The sequence below is a fragment of the Caretta caretta genome, chromosome 23, assembly GCF_965140235.1.
Source record: "Caretta caretta isolate rCarCar2 chromosome 23, rCarCar1.hap1, whole genome shotgun sequence".
In the NCBI taxonomy this organism is placed as follows: domain Eukaryota; kingdom Metazoa; phylum Chordata; order Testudines; family Cheloniidae; genus Caretta; species Caretta caretta.
This window is the reverse complement of record NC_134228.1, coordinates 14,469,755-14,488,965: the sequence shown is the minus strand read 5'-3', so window position 1 is coordinate 14,488,965 and position 19,211 is coordinate 14,469,755. Positions and strand designations below refer to the sequence as shown.

Here is a 19,211-nt window from a genome sequence, read left to right as displayed (position 1 = left end):
AACCTCTGGCCTCTCTTGGACTAACTCGGTGCTGCTCTCCCAGCCTGGGTCAGCCGGGAGACGGGAAATCTGCCACTTCCCCAGGAAGTTTGTTCCCACCCCCAGGACCAAGATTATTAGCGTTAGGCCCAAAGCTGACCGCAAAGAGCTACAAGGGGATCGCCTCAAACCAGCCACACGACGGTGGGTGAAATTCAAGGTTCAGAAGAGCAATGTCAAAATAATTCGAGGGGGTCAAAATTAGTTGCTGCCGCCACTTGCGAACACAATCCTGGCCTCCCTGTGGACCGAGTCTTGGAGAAGGTCAGCCCTACGCGCTGCCAGAACCGGCTCCGAAACCAGCAGGAAAGGGATTGGAAATACGACAGAAAATATGTCGTTGTATGAATCCGTGAAAAGCAAATAGAGAATTCTTCACACAATGCACAATTAACCAGTGGAACTCACTGCCAGAAGGATAACAGGGTTCAAAAAGGAACTGGAGAAGTTCCTGCAGGATAAATCCATCCATGCCTGTCAGCCAAGATGCTCAAGGAAGCCACCCCATGCCCTGGATGACCTTAAATCTGACAGCGAGAAGCCAGGTGTGGAAGACGAGGGGGGATCGCTCCAGGAGTGCCCTGTTCTGTACGCTCCCCTTGAAGCTCTGGCACAAGCCGCTGTTGGGGACAGGAAACTGGGCTAGATGGATCATGATGTGACTCACCACGGCCGCTGTTAGGTTCTTAAGGCCTTGTTTGCAAGTGGAAATTGTCTGGATTTGTCTCCCAGGCACTGGATCCTGCTCTGACTTTCTCCTCTAGATTAAAGACCAGTTGGCACCTCAGATTTCCCCCCTCCCCGCGAAGGTGCTTACATGCCGCTATCCACCCACCTTGCGATCTCCCAAACGAAACAGCCCGCGCTCCTTCAATCTCCCCCACTCAGGCGTCTTCTCCAGCCCTGGGGCCATTTCTGTGACTCTTCTCGGCATCCTCTCCAGGTCCTTTGGAAAAGGGGGGGAGAGATTCCTGGCGTCTGGCCATGGGGTGGATGGGGCAGATGTCGACTGGCCAGCCATCCGCCACATGGCTGTACAAGGTCTTGGACCACGGGAGAAAGAGGGTCTTGGACCACCGGTGTTGATTTTCAACACATCTTGGAGCCCAGACATCTGGGGAAGGCCCAGAAGACAGCTAATGTTTGGCCAGTGTTTAAAAGGGGTGAATGGGACGACCCAGGTAATGACAGGCCGGTTCTCTGGACACTGGGCAAGATAATGGAAGGGCCGGCGTGGGGCTTGGTTAATAAAGAATGAAAGGAGGGTGATGTAATTAATGCCAATTATCATGGAAAGACTGGTAGAGGGACTGTCTCCGGCTGTGTCTGGGCAGCGCCCAGCACGACGGGGCCCTGATCTCAGCTGGGGCAGCGACTGGCTCTGGCTCTGTCTGGGCAGCGCCCGGCACGACGGGGCCCTGATCCCAGCTGGGGCAGCGACTGGCTCTGGCTCTGTCTGGGCAGCGCCCGGCACGACGGAGCCCTGATCTCAGCTGGGGCAGCGACTGTCTCCGGCTGTGTCTGGGCAGCGCCCGGCACGACGGGGCCCTGATCCCAGCTGGGGCAGCGACTGGCTCTGGCTCTGTCTGGGCAGCGCCCGGCACGACGGAGCCCTGATCTCAGCTGGGGCAGCGACTGTCTCCGGCTGTGTCTGGGCAGCGCCCGGCACGACGGGGCCCTGATCCCAGCTGGGGCAGCGACTGTCTCCGGCTGTGTCTGGGCAGCGCCCGGCACGACGGGGCCCTGATCTCAGCTGGGGCAGCGACTGTCTCCAGCTGTGTCTGGGCAGCGCCCGGCACGACGGGGCCCTGATCCGAGCTGGGGCAGCGACTGTGTCCGGCTGTGTCTGGGCAGCGCCCGGTACGACGGAGCCCTGATCTCAGCTGGGGCAGCGACTGGCTCTGGCTCTGTCTGGGCAGCGCCCGGCACGACGGGGCCCTGATCCCAGCTGGGGCAGCGACTGTGTCCGGCTGTGTCTGGGCAGCGCCCGGTACGACGGAGCCCTGATCTCAGCTGGGGCAGCGACTGGCTCTGGCTCTGTCTGGGCAGCGCCCGGCACGACGGGGCCCTGATCCCAGCTGGGGCAGCGACTGTCTCTGGCTCTGTCTGGGCAGCGCCCGGCACGACGGAGCCCTGATCCCAGCTGGGGCAGTGACTGGCTCTGGCTCTGTCTGGGCAGCGCCCGGCACGACGGAGCCCTGATCTCAGCTGGGGCAGCGACTGTCTCTGGCTCTGTCTGGGCAGCGCCCGGTACGACAGGGCCCTGATCCCAGCTGGGGCAGCGACTGTCTCCGGCTGTGTCTGGGCAGCGCCCAGCACGACGGGGCCCTGATCCCAGCTGGGGCAGCGACTGGCTCTGGCTCTGTCTGGGCAGCGCCCGGCACGACGGAGCCCTGATCTCAGCTGGGGCAGCGACTGGCTAGTTGGCAGCCGGTATCAAGTGGAGTGCCCCAAGGGTCGGTCCTGGGGCCGGTTTTGTTCAATATCTTCATCAATGATCTGGAGGATGGTGTGGATTGCACTCTCAGCAAATTTGCGGATGATACTAAACTGGGAGGAGTGGTAGATACGCTGGAGGGGAGGGATAGGATACAGAAGGACCTAGACAAATTGGAGGATTGGGCCAAAAGAAATCTGATGAGGTTCAATAAGGATAAGTGCAGGGTCCTGCACTTAGGACGGAAGAACCCAATGCACAGCTACAGACTAGGGACCGAATGGCTAGGCAGCAGTTCTGCGGAAAAGGACCTAGGGGTGACAGTGGACGAGAAGCTGGATATGAGTCAGCAGTGTGCCCTTGTTGCCAAGAAGGCCAATGGCATTTTGGGATGTATAAGTAGGGGCATAGCGAGCAGATCGAGGAACGTGATCGTTCCCCTCTATTCGACATTAGTGAGGCCTCATCTGGAGTACTGTGTCCAGTTTTGGGCCCCACACTTCAAGAAGGATGTGGATAAATTGGAGAGAGTCCAGTGAAGGGCAACAAAAATGATTAGGGGTCTGGAACATATGAGTTATGAGGAGAGGCTGAGGGAGCTGGGATTGTTTAGCCTGCAGAAGAGAAGAATGAGGGGGGATTTGATAGCTGTTTTCAACTACCTGAAAGGGGGTTCCAAAGAGGATGGCTCTAGACTGTTCTCTATGGTATCAGATGACAGAACGAGGAGTAATGGTCTCAAGTTACAGTGGGGGAGGTTTAGATTGGATATTAGGAAAAACTTTTTCACTATGAGGGTGGTGAAACACTGGAATGCGTTACCTAGGGAGGTGGTAGAATCTCCTTCCTTAGAGGTTTTTAAGGTCAGGCTTGACAAAGCCCTGGCTGGGATGATTTAGTTGGGGATTGGTCCTGCTTCAAGCAGGGGGTTGGACTAGATGACCTTCTGGGGTCCCTTCCAACCCTGATATTCTATGATTCTATGATTCTATGGCTCTGTCTCTGTCTGGGCAGCGCCCGGCACGACGGGGCCCTGATCTCAGCTGGGGCAGCGACTGGCTCTGGCTCTGTCTGGGCAGCGCCCGGTACGACAGGGCCCTGATCTCAGCTGGGGCAGCGACTGGCTCTGGCTCTGTCTGGGCAGCGCCCGGCACGACGGGGCCCTGATCCCAGCTGGGGCAGCGACTGGCTCTGGCTCTGTCTGGGCAGCACCCGGCACGACGGGGCCCTGATCCCAGCTGGGGCAGCGACTGGCTCTGGCTCTGTCTGGGCAGCGCCCGGCACGACGGGGCCCTGATCTCAGCTGGGGCAGCGACTGGCTCTGTCTCTGTCTGGGCAGCGCCCGGCACGACGGAGCCCTGATCTCAGCTGGGGCAGCGACTGGCTCTGTCTCTGTCTGGGCAGCGCCCGGCACGACGGGGCCCTGATCTCAGCTGGGGCAGCGACTGGCTCTGTCTCTGTCTGGGCAGCGCCCGGCACGACGGGGCCCTGATCTCAGCTGGGGCAGCGACTGGCTCTGGCTCTGTCTGGGCAGCGCCCGGCACGACGGGGCCCTGATCTCAGCTGGGGCAGCGACTGGCTCTGGCTCTGTCTGGGCAGCGCCCGGCACGACGGGGCCCTGATCTCAGCTGGGGCAGCGACTGGCTCTGGCTCTGTCTGGGCAGCGCCCGGTACGACGGGGCCCTGATCCGAGGTGGGGCAGCGACTGGCTCTGGCTCTGTCTGGGCAGCGCCCGGCACGACGGGGCCCTGATCCCAGCTGGGGCAGCGACTGGCTCTGGCTCTGTCTGGGCAGTGCCCGGCACGACGGAGCCCTGATCCCAGCTGGGGCAGCGACTGTCTCCGGCTGTGTCTGGGCAGCGCCCGGCACGACGGAGCCCTGATCCCAGCTGGGGCAGCGACTGGCTCTGTCTCTGTCTGGGCAGCGCCCGGCACGACGGGGCCCTGATCTCAGCCGGGGCAGGGACTGTCTCCCCCAGATCAGGTCAGCAGGGAGTTGGGGGGCGCCTGCTGTCACCTCCTCAGTTCCTGCCACACACATTCAGTCTCGCCTCTTCTCCAGCCGCTGCGCCCCCCGAGGGCTGACCTGTCTTCGTCTAATTCGAGGGCAAACCCTCCCGTCCCCGATTCATCCCCCTCCCTGCGACTCGCCGCACCCCCATTTCCATTCCCCACTAGTCCAGCTTCCCCGGCCAGCCGCTGGATCAGGGGCTGCACCTAAGAACCCTCGAAGATCTGGTGCCCCCCTGTGGCTGAGTCCCTCACACTCTGTGTCCTCCCACCACCCTAGGAGGCAGGGCGAGGCTGTGACGCTTCCCCTCTCTCCCTCGCCTTGGGCAGATGGGGAAACTGAGGCAGGGAGTGGCCAGTGGTCAGGGCGCACTGCGTTCACAGTACCCCGGCCCCGACCCCCTCCGTTATTCCTTCAGCCCCCCACTTCCTTCCCTCCAACCACGCCCCTCGCATTCCTGGCTCCGCCCCCGCTTCCTCCTGGACGTTCTCACCCCGCCCCGGCTCCGCCCCCACTTCCTCCTGGACGTTCTGACCCCGCCCCGGCTCCGTCTTTGCTTCCTCCTGGACGTTCTGACCCCGCCCCGGCTCCGCCCCCGCTTCCCCCTGGACGTTCTGACCCCGCCCCAGCTCAGTCTTTGCTTCCTCCTGGACGTTCTGACCCCGCCCCGGCTCCGCCCCCGCTTCCCCCTGGCCGTTCTGACCCCGCCCCTTTCCCGCCCTGTCTCCTCCCCCATTTCCTCCTGACCGTTCTGACCCCGCCCCGGCTCCGCCCCCGCTTCCCCCTGGACGTTCTGACCCCGCCCCAGCTCAGTCTTTGCTTCCTCCTGGACGTTCTGACCCCGCCCCGGCTCCGCCCCCGCTCCCCCCTGGCCGTTCTGACCCCGCCCCTTTCCCGCCCTGTCTCCTCCCCCATTTCCTCCTGACCGTTCTGACCACGCCCCCTCTGCTTTTGGTTTCCGGGTCGGTCGCCCCACGCGCGGCCCCCGGGCCGTAAAGTGAGGCCAGCGGGGAGCGAGTGAGTGAGATGAGGCGGCTCGGGGGGCAGAGCTGGGGTCACGTAGTGGGGGTTGGGGGGGGAACAGAAGCCGGCGGTGGGGGGAGGGGAAATACAGGAGCACGTGGGTCTGGGGGGCACGGGGGGGAGGGAGAGGTAGGTTGGGGGGATGTTGGGGGAAGGGCGGTAGCGGGTGGGGGTCACATGGGAGATGGAGAGGCTGGGGGGAGGGAGCGATGTGTAGGGCGGAGGGGGACGTCTGGGGGGGGTTTAGATCAGGCGAGCGGGGACCTGTGGGATCTGGAGGGGGGGCCAGGGGATGCGGGAGACGGTGGGTGAGGAGGAAGGGGGAGTGGACGGGGGCAGAGCTGGGGGTGCTGGGCTGTGTGGGGCGGGGGGGAGGACAGCAGAGTCCATGGGGACTGGGAGGGTCTGTAGGCTGGGCCATGGGGGCGGGGACATGTGGGGGGGAAATATGGGGGGAATGTAGGGGTGGAGGAGTAGGGAGATATGGGGGTTGGTGGGGAAATGTGGGGGGTGGGACATATGGGGGGGCTGTGGAGCTGGGCAACGGGGGGTGACTGGGGGGGGGCGGCACGGAGGTCGGGGTGGCCTGAGGCTGGATCTAACCACTCCCTGTTGGCAGGGGGCAGCGTCCGGGATGCTGGAGGAGCTGCAGGAGATGCCAGGGGCCGGGCAGGGGGCAGAGGAGGAAGGAAGCCCCCCAGGGGCCCGGCAGGGGGCAGAGGAGGAAGGAAGCCCCCCAGGGGCCCGGCAGGGGGCAGAGGAGGAAGGAAGCCCCCCAGGGGCCCGGCAGGGGGCAGAGGAGGAAGGAAGCCCCCCAGGGGCCCGGCAGGGGGCAGAGGAGGAAGGAAGCCCCCCAGGGGCCCGGCAGGGGGCGGGTGAGGAGGGGAGCCCCCCACCTAGCGCCCCCGACCCCCCCCAGGGGAAGAAGATTGTGCCAGGCATCGTGTACCTAGGGCACATCCCGCCCCGCTTCCGGCCCCGGCACGTCCGAAACCTGCTCAGCGTCCATGGGGAGGTCGGGCGCATCTTCCTGCAGCCCGAGGGTGAGTCCACGGAGTGTGTGGGGGAGAAGTGGGGGGCTGAGCGGGGCAGGGGGGCTGGCGGAGGCTGTGACGGAGGAGGGTGGGGGGGATGTCGGTTACACAGAAATGCCCCGACCCCTTTGTAGTCACTAAACCTCCCTTGGTGGTTTTCACCCAATATTGGGCGCGAACCCAGGCGTCCTGGCAAAAGCCCCTCTTCAGCGGGAATCGCTGGCTCCGGTTGCCCGTCGGACTCCCCTTCACTTGCTGGCTGAAAATATATCGCGGCGTTATGTGTGGCTGTTCCCCAGCCGCCCCGCCCCAGAGGTGGCTGCATCGCAGCGCCGGGCGGGCCTGGGGCTGGAAGGGGCTTGAGGGGGGTCTGGCGGGGGCTGATCTCTCCGTCCCCCCAGAGCGGTTCGTCCGGCAGAGGAAGAAGAAAGCTGGCGCCAAGGCCAAGAACTACACGGAGGGCTGGGTGGAGTTCAGGGACAAGCGCGTGGCGAAGCTCGTGGCCGCCAGTCTGCACAACACGCCCATGGGCACCCGCCGGCGCAGCCGCTTCCACTACGACCTGTGGAACATCAAGGTACCGGCTCTGGGAGGGGAGTGGGGGCTGGTGGTTAGAGCAGGGGGGCGGGAAGCCAGGACTCCTGGGTTCTCTCCCCGGCTCTGGGTGGGGAGCGGGGTCTAGTGGTTGGAGCAGGGGGGGCTGGGAGCCAGGACTCCTGGGTTCTCTCCTAGGCTCTGGGAGGAGAGTGGGGTCTAGTGGTTGGAGCAGGGGGGGCTGGGAGCCAGGACTCCTGGGTTCTCTCCCTGGCTCTGGGCGGGGAGCGGGGTCTAGTGGTTGGAGCAGGGGGGGCTGGGAGCCAGGACTCCTGGGTTCTCTCCCCGGCTCTGGGTGGGGAGCGGGGTCCAGCCGGTCAGAGGCAGTGAGGCGTCCGTCTGTCCGTCCGTCCCCGCAGTACCTGCACCGGTTCAAGTGGCCGCACCTGAGCGAGCGGCTGGCCTACGAGCGGCAGGTCCGGCAGCAGCGTCTGCGGGCCGAGATCTCCCAGGCCAAGCGCGAGACCAGCTTCTACCTGCGCAGCGTGGAGACCAGCCAGCGCTTCGCCCGCCGGGCCGCCACCGCCCCCGCCCCCGCCGGCGGGGAGAAGAGCTGGGGCTTCGTCCAGCGCCCCACGGAGGAGGAGATCCAGAGGCGCAAGGCGGGCGCGGGCGGGTGCCGGCTCCGTGGGCAGCTGGCCAAGGCCCGGGAGATCCAGCTGAAATCCCAGACCAGCCGCTCCTTGCTGGCCAAAATCTTCAACGCCACGGACGCTGCCTCGGAGGAGGCACCGGGGGGGCCGGATCTGTAGTGAGAACCCCAGGCGCCGGGGGGCGCCGTGCTACGGGGAGTGGGGCAGGGGGCTGGGCCGGGGGTGCTCTCCCCTGGCAGTCAGGGCCGGGCACTAGGGGGTGCTGTGCTGTGGAGAATGGGGCAGGGGAGCTTCTGGGTTCTCTCGCGGCTCTGGTGGGGGAGTGGAGTCCAGTGGGGTTGAGTGGGAGTTGCTGGGAGCCAGGACTCCTGGGTCCTATGCCTGGCTCTGGGAGGGGAGTGGGGGCTAGTGGTTAGAGCAGGGGGGGCCTGGGAGTTCCCATCCAGCATGGCACAGACGCCCCAGCCTGTGCCAAGTTGGGGTTTTGGGGGAGCTGGCCGGGGCTCCGGCTTCCTGGCCTGGGGATACCAGTGGGGGGTGGGGTCATGTTGACAAGGGGGGTGGGGGTGCACTGGGGTGAATCCGAACCCAAGCGGGCAGCGGGACTCAACGGGGCGGTGTGTGATCGGGGGAGAACAGAGATTAATTTAAACCTTGGGGTGTTCCAGGTCGGGTGCCCCATCTGATCACCCCCCAGCCCGCTTCCTCCTGCCCCTCGGCTCTGGGGCGACAGGAGTTTGCCCCCCAGTAGCGGCTCGTTCCCCCCCAGCAGGGCTCTGAAGACCAAGTTGTTGCCTCGATGGACCCCCAGCATCTCGACTCAGCACCGTCCCTGCCGCGGCCACGCTCAGCCGCTGGTTTCCCGCGGAGCCGCTCGGACCGTCAGGCTGGCCTTGCTCCCGGCACCTCGTCTGTCCTGAAGACGAGACCGTGACTTGCTACAAAGGGGCTTTTCGTTTGCCCGCAGGGCCGGCCTGGTCGCCCGCTGCCCCGGCCCCCTCGGGCTCCGTCCCCGTGCGTTTGATACCAGCTGTGACCCGAGGGCTCCCCGGTCCCTCTGGCTGAGCGCGATTAAAAAACCCGAGTGACTGAAAACGAGGGCGGCGACCGTTGAGTTTATTCCAACCTGGCCAAGTGCTCGGCCTCCAGTTGCCGCTGCGGACGGGCCGGCGGCCTCCAGCGGGCGGCTTTCCGGCGGGCTCGCGTCTCGGCCCTGCTCTGCGTCACGTCCTGACCGACGAGCCCGGCCAGGCTCTGCCTTGGCACAGGGTGGCCCCCGCCCTTCGGCCTCCGCTTAGCCGGGCCGGGGCTCGCGGTGCCCGCTCCCTTCTGCCGGGCCGGGGGTTTAGCTGCGGGACCCTCCGCTATGAGGCCTGGCAGGAAAGGGCGGGCGTAACGGTCAGGCCCTGCTCGCGCCTTCGCTGGCCGGGACGTGACCACACGGGGTTGCAAAACCACAAACGTTCCTAAGAGGGGCCAGGCACCGGGTGCTCGTGTAAACACGCTCCAGAGGGATCGTGCCAGGACCCCCCCCCCCCCAACCTCCCCCCCCGATACTGCGATATGGTGTGAACGCCTCGGAAAGATGAACTACGGGGGGCGGATAGAGATATTTGGATCAACCCGACCAGTACAAGGCAGAGGGTGGTGACTGACCCCTGCAGTGGGGCAAGACGTAACTTGTTCGTGTTGGTGCATGAAAGAGGGGTCCCCAGGGGGAGGGGGCCCCGAGGGGGCGTCCGGCTGGCCGAGGGCGGGAGGGAAAGTCCGGTTGCTCACTGAGCTGGTCCGTTGTCGTGGGGGTTGCGTGTCTGAGTGTCCCTCTTATGGGGCGCTCTCCCCTGCCGATACACCTGGCCGGGCGCCTTCACCGCTGAGCCGAGCTGGGGGGCTGCGTGGGCGGCTGTCTGCCCAGAGCCGGTGCAGCGCGTCCAGAGAATGTGCACGCAGCCACCAAGGGACGGGGAATGGGGCCTTTCTCCTCTAGGGGGCGCCAGCTCCCATCTGACCCCGGGGCGGGGGCTGATTGGCTTGGGGGGCTGCAAATTGGGCTCGGGCCCTTTCCTTTTTAGGGGGCACCGGCTCCCACCCAGACCAGGGCAGGGACTGGCTGGCTCCGGGGGTCAGGGAAAGAGACACGGGGCCTGTTCCCACTAGGGGGCACTGGCTGGCTGAGGGGGTCAGGGAATGGGGCGTGGGGCCTGGCCCCTCTAGGGGGTGACCCAGCCCCAGGGCAGGGCCTGGCTGGCTCTAGGGGTCAGGGAAAGAGACACGGGGCCTGTTCCCACTAGGGGGCACTGGCTGGCTGAGGGGGTCAGGGAATGGGGCGTGGGGCCTGGCCCCTCTAGGGGGTGACCCAGCCCCAGGGCAGGGCCTGGCTGGCTCTAGGGGTCAGGGAAAGAGACACGGGGCCTGTTCCCACTAGGGGGGCACTGGCTGGCTGAGGGGGTCAGGGAATGGGGCGTGGGGCCTGGCCCCTCTAGGGGGTGACTCGGCCCCTCTAGGGGGTGACCCGGCCCCAGGGCAGGGCCTGGCTGGCCCGGGACATGCCCCCACCCCCAGGGTAAAGGCTCCCCGGGCTCTGTGCCCTCCGGCCCAGGGGCTATGTGGCACCTGGAGTTTTACTGACGGGAGCCCCCCAGAACCGAACCCGCAGAGCTGGGCCTGGCCCCGTCCTTCCAGAGCAGCCCGACCTCGGCGCAGCAGAGCTCCCGGCTTTAACCCGGACAGGGCGCAGGTGCGTTCAGCCCCGGTCTTGCCCCAGGGCGGGTGTCCCCGCCCCGCCACTGGGGCGGCCCCCCCGAGGTTCCCCCTAACAGCCAGGCCCCCGTCTGGCACGGGGCCAGCACCGCTCTCCCGTTCCCAAATTCTGGCCCCGAAGGTGAATTCGGACCTGGCTTGGTCTCGCCGCAGGAGCTCCCGGGGGGGCGCCGGGGCCCGGCGGCTCAGTCCCGGAGTCAGTGAGCCCCCCCAGCACGGCGTTGGCCCTTGGGGGGCCGGCACGGGATCGGGGGTCGCGGCCCGGCAGTGGATTAGCGGCGGTGCGGCAGGATCCTGGGGCCCCCGGCTGCTCTTGGCTCTCTCTCCCCGGCTCCCTGCGGCCCCGATCCCTGGCCCTGCTTTGATCCCTCATTGCGCCCCTTTGCCTGGTGCTCTGGGGCTCTGCCTTGGGGGCCTTGGGTGGGTGGGTGGGGGTCACTGCAGCGCCTGGCGCGATGGAGATCTCGGTACAAGGGGGGGCCGCACAGGGCCCAGATGTCGGTCGGGGGGGGGGGGTCACTGCAGCGCCTGGCGCGATGGAGATCTCGGTACAAGGGGGGCCGCACAGGGCCCAGACGTCGGTCGGGGGGGGGTCACTGCAGCGCCTGGCGCGATGGAGATCTCGGTACAAGGGGGGCCGCACAGGGCCCAGACGTCGGTCGGGGGGGGTCACTGCAGCGCCTGGCGCGATGGAGATCTCGGTACAAGGGGGGGCCGCACAGGGCCCAGACGTTGGTCGGGGGGGGGCCCTGTGCAGCGCCTGGCGCGATGGAGATCTCGGTACAAGGGGGGCCGCACAGGGCCCAGACGTCGGTCGGGGGGGGGGGGTCACTGCAGCGCCTGGCGCGATGGAGATCTCGGTACAAGGGGGGCCGCACAGGGCCCAGACGTCGGTCGGGGGGGGGCCCTGTGCAGCGCCTGGCGTGACAGGGCCCCGATCTCACTTGTTACCGTCTTCCCCCCAGCGTGCCGGTCTCGGGAGCGGCAGAGGGTGTCCCCTAAACCCAGCGCCAGGCGCTCGGCCTCCGGACTCCGATCAGCTGGGCCGGGGCTCGCGGTGCCTGGCGGTGGCCGGAGGAGATAAGAGCCTGTTTGCGTGGAGTGGAAAGCGGCCAGGAACGCCTCCCACCCACCGGGCCAGGGAGCTGCGGTGGTGGGGCCGGGACCCCCCCTGCTCCTCCCCAGCAGTGGCTGCTTCTGGGCAGGCACCAGAGCCGCCTCACCCCCTTTTTTATCCATCCCTGCAGCCCCCCGCTCTGGGGAAACTGAGGCTTGGAGCATGCGTCCAGCTCCAGGGTGGCCTGGGGACCTAGCCTGTGAGTCCCAGAAAGGAAGTGGCGTATTCTGGATAGAACCCAGGAGTCCTGGCTCCCAGCCCCCCCCTGCTCTAACCACCAGACCCCACTTCCCTCCCAGACCCAGGGAGAATCATAGAATCATAGAATATCAGGGTTGGAAGGGACCCCAGAAGGTCATCTAGTCCAACCCCCTGCTCGAAGCAGGACCAGTTCCCAGTTAAATCATCCCAGCCAGGGCTTTGTCAAGCCTGACCTTAAAAACCTCTAAGGAAGGAGATTCCACCACCTCCCTAGGTAACGCATTCCAGTGTTTCACCACCCTCATAGTGAAAAAGTTTTTCCTAATATCCAACCTAAACCTCCCCCACTGCAACTTGAGACCATTACTCCTCGTTCTGTCATCTGCTACCACTGAGAACAGTCTAGAGCCATCCTCTTTGGAACCCCCTTTCAGGTAGTTGAAAGTAGCTATCAAATCCCCCCTCATTCTTCTCTTCTGCAGGCTAAACAATCCCAGCTCCCTCAGCCTCTCCTCATAACTCATGTGTTCCAGTCCCCTAATCATTTTTGTTGCCCTTCGCTGGACTCTCTCCAATTTTTCCACATCCTTCTTGAAGTGTGGGGCCCAAAACTGGACACAGTTCTCCAGATGAGGCCTCACCAATGTCGAATAGAGGGGAACGATCACGTCCCTCGATCTGCTCGCTATGCCCCTACTTATACATCCCAAAATGCCATTGGCCTTCTTGGCAACAAGGGCACACTGCTGACTCATATCCAGCTTCTCGTCCACTGTCACCCCTAGGTCCTTTTCCGCAGAACTGCTGCCTAGCCATTCGGTCCCTAGTCTGTAGCTGTGCATTGGGTTCTTCCGTCCTAAGTGCAGGACCCTGCACTTATCCTTATTGAACCTCATCAGATTTCTTTTGGCCCAATCCTCCAATTTGTCTAGGTCCTTCTGTATCCTATCCCTGCCCTCCAGCGTATCTACCACTCCTCCTAGTTTAGTATCATCCACAAATTTGCTGAGGGTGCAATCCACACCATCCTCCAGATCATTTATGAAGATACTGAACAAAACCGGCCCCAGGACCGACCCCTGGGGCACTCCACTTGATACCGGCTGCCAACTAGACATGGAGCCATTGATCACTACCCGTTGAGCCCGACAATCTAGCCAGCTTTCTACCCACCTTGTAGTGCATTCATCCAGCCCATACTTCCTTAACTTGCTGACAAGAATACTGTGGGAGACCGTGTCAAAAGCTTTGCTAAAGTCAAGAAACAATACATCCACTGCTTTCCCTTCATCCACAGAACCAGTAATCTCATCATAGAAGGCGATTAGACTAGTCAGGCATGACCTTCCCTTGGTGAATCCATGCTGGCTGGTCCTGTTCCTGACCTGTTCCTGAGAGAACCCAGGAGTCCGGGCTCCCAGCAGCCCCTCGCCCTGCGGAGCTGAAGGCTCTTGAGCTGTTCGCCTTGCTGGCCCCCGTGTACAACTCCCGCTGCCAGCTCGCCCGGGGGGGCTGGACGGCTATGGGGGCTACAGCCTGGCCAGCTGCGAGTGACCCCCCCCCACGGCCCCTCGCCACCCCGCCCCAGACCTCTCCTCCTTCCACTTCCCACGGGGCGGGGCAAGGGGGGGCTTCGGGCTTTTCTTTCCCGTGTGAATGGGGGCCATTTCCGCAGTTGCAGGGTTTTTTCCGGGGGGGGCAGATAATTATTTCAGGACAGGAGACTCTGACTGTCACGGGGCGACGTCTGATAACGAGCAGAACGAGGCTGGGCAGACCCCAGGTTTTAGGGTCACGCTTTCGAGGGGCCAGAGCGTCGCTCTCCTCAAGCCCTTTCCCCTGGTTTTTAAAAAATCCATTAACATTTGCACAGTTGTGCAAAATGAGGGGTTTTAAGCATCCCCCCCATGCCCCTCCCGTGATGAGCTGCCAAAATCTTAACAACGGGTTCCCTCCTCACCCCTCGAGGGGGTCGTTGCCCACCCCCGCCCCCCGGGACTCCTGCCCCATCCGCCCCCCACCTCGTTCCTTGACCCCCTCCAGCCCCATCCACCCCCATCCCCTGTCCCCTGACTGCCCCCAGAACCGGGCAGGGGGGTTTCGTGGGCCACCGTAGTGGGTGCCCACCCCGCCCCTAAGAGCCAGAGGCACCTGCCGGGGGGGCGAGGTGGGGAGTCCCGGGGGTGCTTACCTGGGGCAGCTCCCAGGAAGCATCCGGCAGGTCCCTCTGGCTCCTAGGGGAGGGGGAGCGTACCTGGGGGGGGGAGCAGGGGGAGCGGCCGCTCCCCCCACTGATCACATCAAAAGTGGCACCTTTGGCTCTGACTCCCTGGGTGCTTCTCCGCCCCCCCCAGCCTCCGCCTCCTCCCCGAACCCACCGCCCCACCCTGCTTCTCCGCCCCCCGGCCTCCTCCCCGAACCCACCGCCCCGCCCTGCTTCTCTGCCCCCCCCGCCTCCTCCCCGAACCCACCGCCCCGCCCTGCTTCTCTGCCCCCCGGCCTCCCCCCCGAACCCACCGCCCCGCACTGCTTCTCCTCCCCCCCCCCGGCCTCCGCCTCCTCCCCCGAACCCACCTCCCCGCCCTGCTTCTCTGTCCCCCCCCGGCCTCCTCCCCCGAACCCACCGCCCCGCCCTGCTTCTCCGCCCCCCGGCCTCCCCCCCGAACCCACCGCCCCGCCCTGCTTCACTGCCCCCCCGCCTCCTCCCCGAACCCACCGCCCCGCCCTGCTTCTCCGCCCCCCCCCGGCCTCCGCCTCCTCCCCCGAACCCACCTCCCCGCCCTGCTTCTCTGTCCCCCCCCGGCCTCCTCCCCCGAACCCACCGCCCCGCCTTGCTTCTCCCCCCCCACCCTCCTCCTCCTCCCCCCGTGAACCCACTGCCCCGCCCTGCTTCTCCGCCCCCCCCGGCCTCCGCGTCCTCCCCCGAACCCACCGCCCCGTCCTGTGTCTCTGCCCCCCCACCCTCCTTCCCCGAACCCACCGCCCCACCCTGCTTCTCCCCCCCCACCCTCCTCCTCCTCCTCCCCCCCTGAACCCACCGCCCCGCCCTGCTTCTCCGCCCCCCCGGCCTCCTCCTCCTCCCCCCCTGAACCCACCGCCCCGCCCTGCTTCTCCGCCCCCCCGGCCTCCTCCCCCGAACCCACCACCCCGCCCTGCTTCTCCGCCCCCCCGCCTCCTCCCCGAACCCACCGCCCCGCCCTGCTTCTCCGCCCCCCCACCCTCCTCCCCCGAACCCACCGCCCCGCCCTGCTTCTCCCCCCCCACCCTCCTCCTCCTCCTCCTCCCCCCCTGAACCCACCGCCCCGTCCTGCTTCTCCGCCCCCCCGGCCTCCTCCCCCGAACCCACCGCCCCGCCCTGCTTCTCCACCCCCCCGGCCTCCTCCCCTGAACCTTCTTCTCATCCCTCCCCGGCTTCCCGCTGAACAGCTGATTCGTCGGAAGGGGGGGGGCGGAGAAGCAGAGCGGGGTGGTGGGTTCAGGGGAGCTGCCGGTGGGGGCTCTGCACCCACCAAATTGTCCCCGTGGGGGCTCCAGGACTGGAGCACCCGTGGAGTCGGCGCCTAAGGCCCCACGCTGGGCCGGTTGTTGCATTTCGAAGCCCTTTTCGAGCCGGTTCTCCCCGCGGACCAGCCGGTTCTAAAAGGGCTTCGAAATTGAACCACCGGCTCCAGCTCCCCCCTGCCTCTCCCCCCTGCGTTTCTCCAGTTAAATGGTCCCAGTTCCCCGAAATTCTGGGTTTTCAGGCTTTTCTCTCGTTCTGTCCATTGAAACGTTTATAATTCTGCCCAACGGTGTGTGACAAATCCCCCCCCCCCCGACTTTTACCCCCTGAGCTCTTCACCGTTGCGCGAAATTTTTCTATTTCTGTCCATTGAAACGGTCACAGTGGCACGAAATTGTTTCAAGCATTTTTTTGTCCGTTTGTCCACTGACCTATTCGCAGGTGCATGAAATTCTGGGTTTCCAGCCTCTTGTCTGTTTCTGCGCATTTAACTTGGGACAGTTCTGCAAAACGGCTTCCAGCATTTCCCCCCGGTTTTATCCGCGTGGGCGTTCACAGCGGCACAAAATAATTTCAAGCAGGTTTTTCTACTTGTATCCATTGATGTTTCCACGGCTGCACCAAATTATGGGGTTCAAATATTCCCCCCCCCTCAGGTTTTATCCATTAAAATTCACTGTTGTCCACAGTCTTGGGGGTTTACGCATTTTTTAACGTCTATTTCTGGCCATTTAAATTGTCACAATTCTGGGGGCTCACCGTTGCATTTCGATTTGCATTGATTGAAATCTTCAGCGTGGCGGGAAGTCGTAGGGCCGTTCGACGAGGGGGGTGGCCAGACAAGAATTATTTTACGACAGGAGACGCTGACAGTCGCCAAACTGCAACCAGGTCACCCTCCCGTGTCAAAATGCTCCTCTGTCTGCAGGCCACATGGTCCTGACTTTGATTCGCTCAGCACGGCTGGAAATATTTCGGCCTCGCTTTGCTAGATGGCTAGCTGACCTCCTGAGGTCCCTTCCAACCCGGATAGTCTATGATTCTACGAAACCGACCTTTGCCGGCATTTCCCGATGGAAACCGAATTCCTCCGAGCCGAGTTCTTTCCATCCTGTGCCCCAGTCTTGGAGCAGAGCCAGTCTCTACGTAAAAGAATAAATGGACACAAATCAGATGTCAAGAATTATAACATTCATAAACCAGTCGGAGAACACTTCAATCTCTCTGGTCACGCAATCACAGACATGAAGGTCGTTATCTTAAAACAAAAAAACTTCAAATCCAGACTCCAGCAAGAAACCGCTGAATTGGAATTCATTTGCAAATTGGATACTATTAATTTAGGCTTAAATAGAGACTGGGAGTGGCTAAGTCATTATGCAAGGTAGCCTATTTCCCCTTGTTTTTTCCTACCCCCCCCCCCCAGATGTTCTGGTTTAACTTGGATTTAAACTTGGAGAGTGGTCAGTTTAGATGAGCTATTACCCGCAGGAGAGTGAGTTTGTGTGTGTATGGGGGTGGGGGGGATGTGAGAAAACCTGGATCTAGGCAGGAAATATCCCGACTTGATTATGTAAAGAGTTGTCACTTTGGATGGGCTAGCACCAGCAGGAGAGTGAATTTGTGTGGGGGGGTGGAGGGTGAGAAAACCTGGATTTGTGCTGGAAATGGCCCACCTGTTGATCACTTTAGATAAGCTATTACCAGCAGGACAGTGGGGTGGGAGGAGGTATTGTTTCATATTCTCTGTGTGTATATAAAGTCTGCTGCAGTTTCCACGGGATGCATCTGATGAAGTGAGCTGTGGCTCACGAAAGCTCATGCTCAAATAAATTGGTTCGTCTCTAAGGTGCCACAAGTACTCCTTTTCTTTTCTCTCTTGGAGGGAGCCTTGTCGGGCTGTTCCCCAGCTGCCTCACCCCAGAGGTGGCTGCATCTCAGCCATCCCCATGCGGTGTTATGCACGGCTGTTCTTCAGCTGTGCTGCCCCAGAGGTGGCTGCATCTCAGCCATCCCCATGCAGTGTTATGCACGGCTGTTCTTCAGCTGTGCTGCCCCAGAGGTGGCTGCATCTCAGCCATCCCCATGTGGTGTTATGCATGGCTGTTCTTCAGCTGTGCTGCCCCAGAGGTGGCTGCATCTCAGCCATCCCCATGCGGTGTTATGCACGGCTGTTCTTCAGCTGTCCTGCCCCAGAGGTGGCTGCATCTCAGCCATCCCCATGCGGTGTTATGCACGGCTGTTCTTCAGCTGTCCTGCCCCAGAGGTGGCTGCATCTCAGCCATCCCCATGCGGTGTTATGCACGGCTGTTCTTCAGCTGTCCTGCCCCAGAGGTGGCTGCATCTCAGCCATCCCCGTGTGGCGTTATGCGCAGCTCTTCCCCGGCTGTCCGGTCCCAGAGGGGGCTGCCTCTCAGTCTTCCCTGTGCAGCATGATGCATGGCTGTTCCCCAGATGCCCCCCAGAGGTGGCTGCATCATCTTGCATGTATTTCATTTGGCTAGTCTGGGATCTGTACGGGTGGAAGTGTCAATTGTGTGATAAATGGGGGTGGGTGGGTTTGGATGGGAGGGATGGAGGGGGGAACTGGGAACCCCCCTGCTCTGACCCTCCCTCCCCACTCACCCGTCCTCATGCCCCCCTCAGACTTGCTGAGCAGCAATCTCTCAGCGGACGTTGAATGCGCTAAGATCATTGCCCAGGACTCCAACAGCATGAGCGCCTGGTAAGTGGGGGCTGCCGGGGGGGCACAAGGGGGGGGCATGGGGCGATCCTGGAGTCTTGTGTAGAAGAGACTCTCCGCTTCAGTATTTTTTGAAAGCCTGTTTTTAGCCCTCGCGATTGTGCCGGAAATCTCGACATCACGAGCTGAGCGCCACCCGACAGGCTCAGAGCCCCGAGCCGCCCCGACCCCTGGGAGCAAAGAACCCAAACAATTCCCACCTACGTCCAGGCAGAGACACCTGCCCTGCCCCGGATGTGCAGGAGAAACCAGCTGGTACAAACCCCGCCGCCCCCCGACACTCGCACATGCTAGGAAACAAAGAAAAGGACCCGAAAATGAAGCAGTGTCAGAAACGCCCCCCCAAAAAAAACCTTCATGATTTTCCTGCAAATCTTATGAGTGTTTGTTTTGGCTGATCTCAGGATTTTCTGCTACTGTCCCGAGTGTTTGTTTTTGTTGCTAATCTCGTGATTTCCCTGAAACTCTCATGTCTTCTTTGGTGGGGCTCAGGGTTTCCGGGATCCTTTTTAGTTTCTGTTGCTAAGCTCATGACATTTTTTTTTCTTTTTTTTTGCAAACCTCACGAGTTTATTTTGCTCATTTCATGATTTTTCTGCGTAACTCTGGGGTTGGTTTTTGTTTTTTGTCTGGCATGGGGTTTTGGGGACGCTTGTGGTTTGTCTGCAAACCTCAAGCTTGTTTGTTTGTTTGTTTTTTTGCTTGCTTTTTGGGTGGGTTTTTGCTAATCTCCTGAGTTTTTGCAGCCTGACTAGATTTCCGAGGGCTGGGCCCTGATCCATAAAGGACTAGCAGCTAATTTCTCAGCTCCTTATCTGGCTGCTTAACCGTTTCCCTGCAGACCAGCCCCCTTGGGAGATGGGGGGTGCAAGCACCCCTATTTCACAGGAGGGGAAACTGAGGCACAGAGCAGCAACGTGATCTGCCCAGAGTCTGTGGCAGAGGAACCCAGGTCTCTCCTGCCCAAGGCCGGCGCCTGTAACCCCTCGGCTGTGTTTTATGAGGCACCTCGGCTGGGTGGCCACTGATTCTTTTGCTCTCTTCCGTCAGGGTGGCCTGGACGTCGTATTGCCAAGGCCAGGATCTGTGGCAGTACGTAGAAGGATGCGGCGTGTGAGAGCTGCACCGGGCTTGGGTTCCGTCCCGCCTTGAGTTCTC

General features: G+C 62.8%; 1 protein-coding gene across 1 annotated transcript; it reads left to right on the top strand.

The window, feature by feature from the left end:
• Positions 1-5,391: 5,391 nt before the first annotated feature.
• LOC125628295 (activator of basal transcription 1) lies at positions 5,392-8,825 on the top strand. The gene is made up of 5 exons (XM_048833239.2): positions 5,392-5,503; positions 6,129-6,552; positions 6,945-7,120; positions 7,497-7,888; positions 8,399-8,825. Coding segments are annotated over exons 2-5 (978 nt in total). The 5' UTR covers positions 5,392-5,503; positions 6,129-6,143; the 3' UTR covers positions 8,400-8,825.
• The last annotated feature ends 10,386 nt before the right edge of the window (positions 8,826-19,211 follow it).